General features: G+C 34.7%; 1 protein-coding gene across 1 annotated transcript; it reads right to left on the bottom strand.

Moving 5' to 3' along the window:
* Positions 1–6440: 6440 nt before the first annotated feature.
* LOC121802282 (NKAP family protein-like) lies at positions 6441–8518 on the bottom strand. Its single transcript, XM_042201915.1, has 2 exons — positions 8081–8518; positions 6441–7165 (listed from the first exon to the last, which is right to left on the bottom strand). Exons 1-2 carry the CDS (start codon positions 8282–8284, stop codon positions 6773–6775), a joined length of 597 nt encoding a protein of 198 aa, XP_042057849.1. The 5' UTR covers positions 8285–8518; the 3' UTR covers positions 6441–6772.
* Between the last annotated feature and the right edge of the window lie 2592 nt (positions 8519–11110).

The following is an 11110-nucleotide window of genomic DNA, read 5'->3' as shown; positions in this document are numbered from 1 at the left end:
GAATATATGAAAATACAAGATGAAAGGAATATTTCGACATGTGAATAATCTGCATAACTTTTCACATCAATTGTGGGGGTTCTGTTTTTTTTTTTTTATCGAATGAAGAATATAAAATTTTATAATTACTAGAAATAAAAGAGAAAATAATGTATGAAGTTAATTGATTTGATCCCACCACAGGTGACAGGAAAACAAACATTCAAACAATAATCCACACAACACGTCACATGAAATTTGAAAAATCATTAACTATGTCCAAATCTCACCTTCGATGTCGGCAAAAATCCCACAACTATAAATTTTATCTTATTTATTTTTATGTTCATCGCCAAAATTTGCTTAATAATTGTGCTTCTATTCATTTATTGGAAAAAGGAGAGGGAAAACCATAAAAAATATTATATTTCCGAATGATTTTTTTTAATATTACGTGAATAAGTATGCAGATTTTCATATATTCAGTTATTGATTATAGAATAAGATATGTGTTTGGTTGAGCATTTTATTATTTTTAAAAATCGGATCGGTTTGAGAGAAAGAACAGTTGTGTCATGATAGAAATCCATAGATTCCATCCAGGGGCGGACGCAGAAAAAGTTGGCCACAGGGGTTGGACTCCACCATATAATTTTTCATAGTCAAATATTATATATTTATATATATATATATATATATATATATAATATTATATAATGCAAAAACCACAATTACAACAATTGTAAAAATGCATATATATTTAATACGAACTAGTCCAATATATATCTAATAAAAAGAACAAAAAAATCGTGTCATAGTTGTGTTTTTACATCTAAAGCGCTGAATTTCTACGTGTTCTCATCGATTGAAAACATTGCAGGATTTGTTCGTTTTCAATTGTTAAAAACAGGTCCTTTTCAATATACATAATTAAATTGTCATTCTTCCACTCTTCTTCCATCATTTCGCTAGTCAGTCTAGACAATCTCATATTTTTGATAAAAGTAGCTATTAGAATATATGCATTTGACAAGAATTTCAAAGTTCAAGCCATGGATGGAATTAAAAAAAATATAAACTTTAAAATAACTATTGTTTATAACTTTTTTTACAAACTTGCAACTATTCTATGAAAATCTTAAAAAAAAATAGATAGAATACAAAATTAACACTTTAATAAATTCCTTTACTTCACAATTTGCGTAGAATTTGAATTTTAAATTCGCTAAAATCTCAAAGACTCAAACCTTCTTTTCACTGTTTCTATGCGCCACGGTTATAAACCCTCCAATCTCTCTCTTTTTATTTTTCTAAATTGCAATATACAACTAAAAGTACTTATATTTTACAGAAGACAAATTTTTATTTAATTATTTAAACAAAACGTGTTCCCACTTATAAAAGTGTTAGCACTTTTACAAGTTTCAAGTCTCTTTTATCTAAGCTAAAAACGCGTCAAACCAATTAATAGAGGTCAGTTTGAACTTTTTAGTTTTATTTTTAAATTACTCATCATCTTCTTCACTCAGTCACTGCCTATTGCGCCATGGTTATACTTTTTCTCTGTAATTTTTTAATTTTCCCTTCTTCCTTCTATAATTTCAGCCCTTTCAGCTATTCATTCCACGATAATTTCTTCTATAATACCATTATTTGGTTAGGGCTTAATATGATTTTTCAAAATTTTGAAAATTTTGAAAGTAGAAATTTAAAAAAAAAAATTGGGTAAGGGCTTAAGCCCTACCCTCCGCCAAGTGTGTCCGCCCCTGGTTCCATCCTAAAACCAATTGGTGATAGGAGGAATGACCCATTAGAATTATATCGTGGTTTTAAGTCTATGTGAACACGTGAACTTGGAGGTGTTGGACTTTTTTTCCTGATCGATTGGACAATTGGCCCAAATTTTAAGCTCGAATATCTATGTGAACACGTGAACTTGGAGGTGTTGGACATTTTTTTCTGATCGATTGGACAATTGGCCCAATTTTTTTTGATCTGTTGGACCACTGGCCCAAATTTTAAGCTCGAATATACTGCTGGGGTCAGTCATTTTTTTGATTTCAGCCCAGATATATTGTCGGGTCAGTTAAATTTGACCCACAGTCGGCGGTCAAGTCTGATATCATGATAGAAATCCATGGGTTCAATTTTATAAAACCAATTGGTGATAGGAGAAATGACTCATTAGAATTATATAGTGGTTTCAGGTCTATGTGAATACTGATATGAGATAATTATAATTTTATATCTAGTTTCAGTTGCCAACAGGTCAGACCGATTCTAGTTAGAAGCTACACAAGGATCAAAGTAATGTAGTTAAAATTACTTGCACTGAAAATTAAATAAAATCTTTATGTTTTCACATAAAAAAAGGTGTTCATTACACTGTAAAGTACATACTCTGATGTGATACGAATTTTGGTAAAAGTTAGATTGTGTGTTTTGCAACTGGAGAAATAGTCAACTTTATTAATTTTTTATGATAGTTAATTTGAATAAAAATGTGTATGGATGATATGAAGCTCAATGGTAAATTAGATCATATGAGATTGGTAGAGGTAAGAGAGTGGAGAGTGGTTGGAAAGAGATGGAAGGTAGCAAAAGGACCAGTCATGTAATAAGAAGACAAGTTGAGATTCTCTTCAATTTCAACACTTTGTGAAAACGATAAAATATGGACGATTGATCAATGCTAGAGAAATATAATTGTTTCGAACATATCAACAAATCCTCTCCTTCACACTATGTAGCATTCTCTTTAATGTCTATATTCTTTGAAACAACAATTCCCTTTGTTTATTTGTCTACTATTATATGCAAAGATTGTCATCTATACCTCACCATACACACATCAAAACATTTAGGGAAATTATCAATTTAAATCCAAATTGTTTCTGCGTTGTTAATTATATATATTCTGAATTGTCGAATATAACTGTGAACTATTAATTCTTTATTCAGACCCCGGAAAATTGATGTGACTCGTCTGATTGTCATCACAAAACGAAATTGTTTGCACCAGGTCAGATTTTAAAAAGAATGAGAAACTACTCTCTATTTCCTACGAAAATAGTGTTAGTAGTTGACGACATGAGTTTTATTGCAAAATTCGTAAATCAAAAGAAAGATAGAGAGAAAAATGGTTGAAATATCATTCCTGAAAATATGACTTGTCTTATTAGAGAGATAATGTGTGATAGATAGATAGTGCCTAATGTTAGTAAACGGACCAAAATGGAAAACATGACTGTTGTTCATATGCCAATGAATGATTTTATTTAGACCAGACCTAGATATGTCCGTAGCTCATCTGTGCCAATTTTTCTCACCACCAAACGTTAACTCTCTAGTAGTCGTTCGGTTAGATAAGTAGGATTCGATACTTAATAATGGGGATCATACCACATAGAATTAGTCTTGACCTCTCTTCTAATAAAATTAACCTCAAGTAAATTCGGCCAAGTTCATCTCGGACAATATCAATATTACTACAAAGCCTATTTAATTATAAATATTAGCTTGCACTACATAGATATATATGCAAATTATTGAACTATATATACACCACTTTAATTATTCATATTTTAATTATTATAACAAAAGGACTGTGCAATATTCGCAATACAAACCCCCTCACCTTATCCTATATGCAACATGTGACATTGCATATATATCTTGCTTACATATAATAAAATATTATATTACAAATGTATATAACACACAGATAGCTAAGCCATTTCTTCAAGAGATATGTTGATGGATTGAGACAATGAGTGTACCAATGAGGATAAAGAAAGGTCCATCTCATGTCCTCTGTTGGCCTATTAATTTCTCTCTCTCTCACACACACACACACATGTGTGTATGTGTGTGTGTGTGGTGTGTTGTCCATGCTTGGTGCATATGTATATATGAATAATGAATGGGTTGTTCCTCTCTGAAAAGTTTGATTGTAGGGCTTTTTTCTTCTGCAGAGATTCCTTTTTCTCTCTGCCATGCAATTTGAATCAAAAGGTTCCTTTGTTTGCTACATTCTCTCCAGCTATGATCATCAGCCCCACCTTCTATTCCTATGGACCATCTCTTTTCTCATTTTTGCTTATAAGTCCCTCGTCTTTCTAAATACTACTCTCATGTCCCATTCTGAGCGACACATTTTTTCGTCTAGCTTTAGGGCATCAGCAGTGGGGCGCCCTAAGGCACGCCACATCATCATTTTTTTAATATTTACAAAATCCATACGAATTTAAAAAAACTAATAAATTAAAATACGAATTTCAAAACTTCATTTCATTTAATAAATTAAAATACGAATCTTCAACAGCTGCATCTAATGCTTCTGACGTCGAACTACCGGACTCAGACGAACTAGAACTATTGGTGTCATCGCCGAGATTCATTTTGGTTGGATGTTGAGAGAGAATATGTAAAGAGATAGTCGATATGTTCGTATGTACAAATTAATGAGAAACAAGATTTAAATAGAAAATCAAAAACGCGTGTCATCGTCCGCAACCATCGTCCGCGTAGCCCACAGTGGGGCGGACGATGGCCTATCGTCCGCGGCCATCGTCCGCTTAGGCCGCAATGGGGCGAACGATGGCGCGGAAGATGGACATCGTCCGTGCTATACTCCGCGCCCTTAGTATAGGACGCGACGATCATCCGCAGCCTATGTCACGCACCCGCAATGGGGCGGACGATGCGCGCCATCGGGCGTGCTATCGTCCGCCCCATTGCAGATGGCCTTATAGTTTATACAATCAAGATGCCATGCTCTCTAATAAACTTGATAATATACAATGTAGTTCAATAGGACCAATGGTCCAATGTACTTAGATAAAAACACGAGTTTGTCGAGAATCTACAAACCCCCGAAAGTTATTTGGACCTTAATGATAAATAGATTTTGGTAGGTTATAAATCCATAAAGAGGATTTATGAAAATTCCAATTAAAGTCAAATTTACATAGGTATAAATTTATTAATTCTTGATTAGATTTTATTAATTTGTCTAGTAATTTATTAGATCAATGAATCCGCACCGAAGACCAGCTCAAATTGGCAAAAGAAATAGAGTATTAGAATTTTTGCATTTTCAAGATTCGAGTGTAATTAATTATTACTCGGATGATCAAAGTCAAGTCCTATAATTATGGATGGAGAATTAATTTCCTATATCATGATTTAATATTTGAATTCATGTATTCACCAGCTGGGATAACGAGACTCTTTCGGAATTTTAGGGAAATTTTAGCTCAAGATCAATCATTACTCCCACCTCCAAGAGTTTAATCAATTTTATTAAGGTCCAAGATAAGGAAAATTTATATTTTACAGATTGATTTTTATATACGACAAAATTTCTTTGTATTTTAAAACTCAATTCTCGAATAATTTTTATTGCTGATTTTTTAAATTGTGGGACGAATCAACCTTAATTGGACCAAAGGTTGAGTTTTTCCTACTATTTGCTCTTTTTAAAAAAATATACGTAATTAATGTTTATATTAATAAAGCAATATGGTTTTGACTTCGATTAGTGCAACATGGTGGAGAGGATGTTTTCTCCCACGACTAAGAAATATCATCCAATCGTGTATTATTTTTTTGCAACTTACAATTTTATATTTCTATTTATATACGACTTCACATTTGATCTAGCTGTATTCACTTCATCACATTAATTAGTATTATTAATTAAATAGACTCAATTCGTGATGATGTTTCGTTGATGATCCCTCTATTAAAAAATAATCCAAGATTTTTCATTCTTTATAAACCCGATTATTTCTTAATATTTTTAAATTAATTTTATATGTGAAATTGCATAAATTCATCCATTCCATTTGCACATTGGAATGTCCCACTATTATTTATGAGTGAAACTTTTACCTAAGGAAGTTTCAATTTTCTTCATATTATGTCGTTTTCTCTATTTTTATAGCTTTATTCCCTTTATTGTCATAATTATCCTTTTAATATCCTAAAACAAACGTCATTGTTATGTTTAAGCAATTGATAACGTTATACGAATAAGTTATGGGAAAAGGGGAATAAAATTTTTTAATTTGTGGATACGAGGTGTCAATCTCATATTTGATGGATAAACTTTTTCTCTTTATTCAAATCATTCATTTCAACTTAATAAGTCAACCAATTCCGAACATCATAAATTGGGCAAAAAAAGTAGAACATTATGTTATTAAATTAGACCATTTAAAGAAAATGCCCAAAACCTTTATAAATTCAGCTGCCAACCAATTTTGATAACAATTAAAAAAATTATGTTACTTCTAAAATATACAGCAGCATTTTTAAAAATGGCCAAAATCTTTAAAAAACATCATCCTCTTTTATCTCTTCAATTTCATGCATTTCCTTTCTTTTAGAAATATGCCATCACAATATCCTTTCAAAACAAATTTTTATCATAACAAAAACATAACCCATATAAAAAATATGGAGAAGCCAAAGATCTCACATTTTTGTACGTAAAAAAATCTTCAACACCAAACCATCTTAGTACAAATACCCCCTTTTGAGTGCATGAAAAAGATATAAAAAATGACTGAATCATCAAAAACTCATAAATGCAGGAAATCAAAACCAAAAACAATGAATACAATAAATTACATAGCAATAGAGAAGCAAAAAAAAAAAGATGGAACAATTTGAAACAAGAATGAGAATTCTTTTTGTCTTATATCAAGAAACTCCACTCCCCACATCAACATCCAACACCAAACACTCCACCAAATCGAAAATAGAGAGAGAGAGAGAAAGAGAGAATTCAAGAAGAGGCATTTTCAGATCGATCAAAGTGGAGAAGTTGACCACAACATTTGGGGCAAATTTCAAGCTGTTTGGGCACCATGTAGTACATTAGGCAGCTCTTGCAACCAGCAACCACCAACACATTATTACTATTGTTGCTGTTGATGTTGCTGTTGTTGTTATTCCTTTCTTCATCATCATAGTAACAATTTTCTTGATTACTTTTATCACTCCATTGCTCTCTTGAGGAGCATGGGGACGATTCCAACGACGACCCATCGCTGTCGTACGAGCTGCTGTCCTCCTCCTCCGAGGAGCAGTCGTCGACGTACTCGGCTGCTGCTGCTGTCCGGGGATCCTCCGTGGCCCTCATGCCGGTCCTCCAGTTTATGTAGTATAGTTCACCAGTCTGTAAATGAGCAAATGAAAAAAGGGAAATGGGATTCATCAAGATTGAATCTTTTTTAATGGGTAGTTTTCACAACACACTAAAAAAGGAAATGGGATTTATCAAGATTGAATCTTTTGTAAAGGGTGCTCAATGAAGTAGTAGTAGTAGTAGTAGTAAACAATAAAGATGAGCCATTCAAGAAGAGGAAACATTTTTGGGACAAAAGAATCAAAGTAAATCACAAAAAGGAAATGGGAGTTAACCAAGATTGAATCTTTTTTAATGAGTACATTAAATAAAGTAGTGCCAGTCAAGAAGAGGAAACATTTTTGGTACAAAAGAAACAAAAAAAATCACAAAAAGGAAATAACATTTTTCAAGATTGAATCTTTTTTATGGGTATAATATGAAGTAGTAGTCACAATAAAGATGAACCCAGGAAGCATTTTTTTGGGACAAAAGAATCAGAATAAATCACAAAAAAAAGGAAATGGGATTTACCAAGGTTGGATCTTTGTAAAGGGCATTAAAAGGAGTAGTATTATTCACAGCAAAGATGAGCCATAAAAGAAACAAAAAAGGAAATGGGATTTATCAAGATTGAATCTTTTTTAATGAAGTACGACTAGTATTCACAAGAAAGAAGACCCAGAAACAAAATAAATCACAAAAAAAGGAAAAGGGATTTATCAAGATCGAATCTTTGTTAAAGGGCATTAAATGAAGTACTAATCACAACCAAGAAGAAGCCATTAAAGAGGAGGAAACATTTTTGGGATAAAAAGAAACAAAACAAACACAAAGATGTAGAAATCCCTTTAAGGTTTCCCAGCATTAAATGTAGTAGTAGAAATCAAATAACAAAAAAATAAAAATAAAATAGCGAAAGCGATCTCCAAAAAAAATAAAATTTGTCCCTTTTTGAGTCCTAACCTTTAAATCAAGGCATTGCTCCCAATGGAAAGGAAGCGATGAGCCTTCGGAATTCAACTCCACCGCCGCCGCCGCGCCTCCTCCGCCGCCGCCGCTGCTGCTGCTGCTGCTGGAGGTGGTGTGCTGCTGGTTCAAGGAGCAGTTCTGCAGAGATCTCTCAAGAGAGGCTGTGATAGTAGCCATGTTTGGAATTGAACTTGTCATTTTTCCTTGTTTTTCTTTTTTTTCTCAACAAAATTAATCCCACCTAAACCTCAACAAACTCAAAATCAAAACTGAAAATTGCAGAAAAGAAAGGGAAAAATGGGAGAAGAAGAATTGAGAGGAATTTGTGTTGTGAGAAAAGAAAATAGAAATATTTAAATGGGAAGAGAAGTAGTGTTTGAGAGAGTGCGCGTGAGATATGATATCTTGGAAAGAATCAAAACCAGGTAGGGCACCAATAGGGACAACACCATTTTCTATTTTTTTGTCTCTCCTAATCCTATTCTATATATATACACATATAAGTAGTTAATAATATTAGCAATATCCAAGGCACATTCGTTTAGTTTTATAGGGTTTAATTAACCTTGTGCTATGCACAGGACATAAGAGTTTTAAATAATGAATATAAAATATAATAAAAATATAGAAAAGAAGAACTCAAAGCAATGTCAAGATTTAAAAAAATGTACTACTCCTTAATGAATGTATTATTTATATACAATTTTAATTTATGATTCAAGTGGAGTAAAAACAATAAAATTAATGACAAAAAGAATATGTGTAACTAAGGATCAAAGAATATAAGTTAATTAGAATAAATATACAAATAAAGAAAATATGTGTGAGTAAAGATCAAAGAGTAGAAATTGGAATAAGAAACGTACAATAGCAGTATACTCATATTAGATAATTCAAAAAATATTTTAATTAATTAACTATAAATTTAAAATAAATATTAACTAAAACACTTTAAAATATATAATACATATAGAGCAATCACACTTCAATGACATACAACACCTTCGTATGAAAATAGTAGTATTATTTTAATATTCAGTTAAACTCAAGAATAATTAAAACTTTCGGTCATTCAATTGAATCGAATATAAAAAATGTCTTTATTTTTATGAGGATGAAATATTAAATATTTTAATTAAATAAAAGTCAACCCATTCTTTTAATTACTCACCTCGGCCCACTTATCAATTTTTAAAAAAAATTTGCCGCCCACTTTACTTTAGCCTAATAGATAGCCCAAATTAAAATAAAATGAGGCCGTCCCCAAATTATACTCCCTTCACCCATCGTATCTCTCCCTCATTCACATTCTTTATTTTAATTCTTCCCCAAATTCACCTTCCAATTGAAATCCCTAAAAAAGGAATAGAGAAGCGGCGGCGCCTCTCTTCCTCACGCCTCTCTCTTCTCCGGCGTCGGCACCTCTCTATAAGTCCAAACAATAGCCCAAATAGCATACATAAACCAATATTCCTCAAATCCTAAATTAATCGTTCCTCCTATATCCCTTCCCCACACTCGTCGTTCCTCCCACCCGCCAGCTGCCATGGCCGGCGATTCCCTCATTTCCTCCCTCTAATCGGCGGAACAGCTGAACACCAGCTTCCCACTAAACATCAGTCTCACCGCCGCCGCAAGGCACAATACCGTAGTCGTGCCTCTCGACCTCCATATAAACCAAATCCATCTATCTATCTCGCTCGCTGGCTCTCTCTCCCTCGCCGCCCCGCCTTCCTCACCCCTCGCGTTGCCCAGCCTGCACAGCCGCGTCGCTGGCAAGCGACGCCGACTCTTCTCTCTATCTCTTTCATCTCTCATCGCTCTCTCTTTTCTTACGCCACAACCGCTGCTGCTTCCACGCCGGCGATGATACAATCACTCTCCGGCTGTTAAAGATTGGATCTTTGGATGAATCTGGAGATGGGCGAAGCAGAGGCTAGAAATGCCATGATAGGGAGATGGAGGTGGTGGGTCTGCATAGATGTAGTTGTCACCGCCGGGCTTCTCTCTTCTTCCGTCCTATTATTTTTCTTCTTCTCACCTGTCTCCTTTGACAGTAAGCACATGTAATAGTGTTTTATTATCTGTAATTTTCTTGAGAAGCTTTCTCTCTATTGGACCAATATTTGCCCAATCAATTTTGCTGTTTATGTCCAAAGTTGCCATATTGAGAAATGACAAAAAGGGTAACCACAATAGCTGCACACTTTCCCGCCAAAAAGGATAATATTGACTTTTCAGCAAACTGTCACTTTAGATTAGTATAGATATGTAAGAGCATTAGCACTGGGAGCCTTAAGGGGCGCCCTAAAGCCCACTCTATGCACCGTCACGTCAGCATTTTATCCTCCTACCCTTTCACCTGCAGTGGGGCGCCCTATAAGACGTCCTAAAGCCCGCCCTATAGGTTTCACTATTGTTTTATTAATTATTTTAAATGTTTTCAAATATGTCAATGCAAAATAATTAAAAAATACCACGATTAATTAAAAAGGGCAAATCCCACATTGATTAAAAAATAGTTTTACACGAGTTAGAAATGAAAAAAAAGTTGACCACTCTATAAAAGTCCCAACTTGCGGCGCAGCTCATCGATCATCCCCTGAAGGTATTCGGCTTTGGCCAAGTCCTGACATTGCATGAGGGTATTGTGCGTGTCCAACAACGTCCTCCGGTTGGCGGCCGCTGCCAGCTCCGCATAGGCAAGTGCCGCCGGGGTCGGGGTCGGGATCGGCGATGGGGGGTGGCTGCGGCTTGCGAGGAGGATGTCGCCTTCGCCTTCCCCTTGTCCTTCGCAGCCTTGACGCCAATGGGACGTCGGGAAGACACCGGTGTGCCGGAACTCTCCTCCTCCCCGTAGATCGTCTGGTTGAGGTCCACCGGATATGCGCCGCTTTCGCTGCTTGTGTAAGCACCGGCTTCGGTGGTCCTCGTCCTCTTTGCGCAGCCGATGGCAGAATCCCGCCCTGGAACTTCTGTTTGTCCTTCAAAAGTGCCCGAATGTTGAAATGCTTGAAGTCGTCG

Source organism: Salvia splendens, chromosome 5, assembly GCF_004379255.2.
Source record: "Salvia splendens isolate huo1 chromosome 5, SspV2, whole genome shotgun sequence".
Classification (NCBI taxonomy): domain Eukaryota; kingdom Viridiplantae; phylum Streptophyta; class Magnoliopsida; order Lamiales; family Lamiaceae; genus Salvia; species Salvia splendens.
Note: the sequence above shows the minus strand (reverse complement) of the source record. Positions and strands in the feature narration are given on the sequence as shown.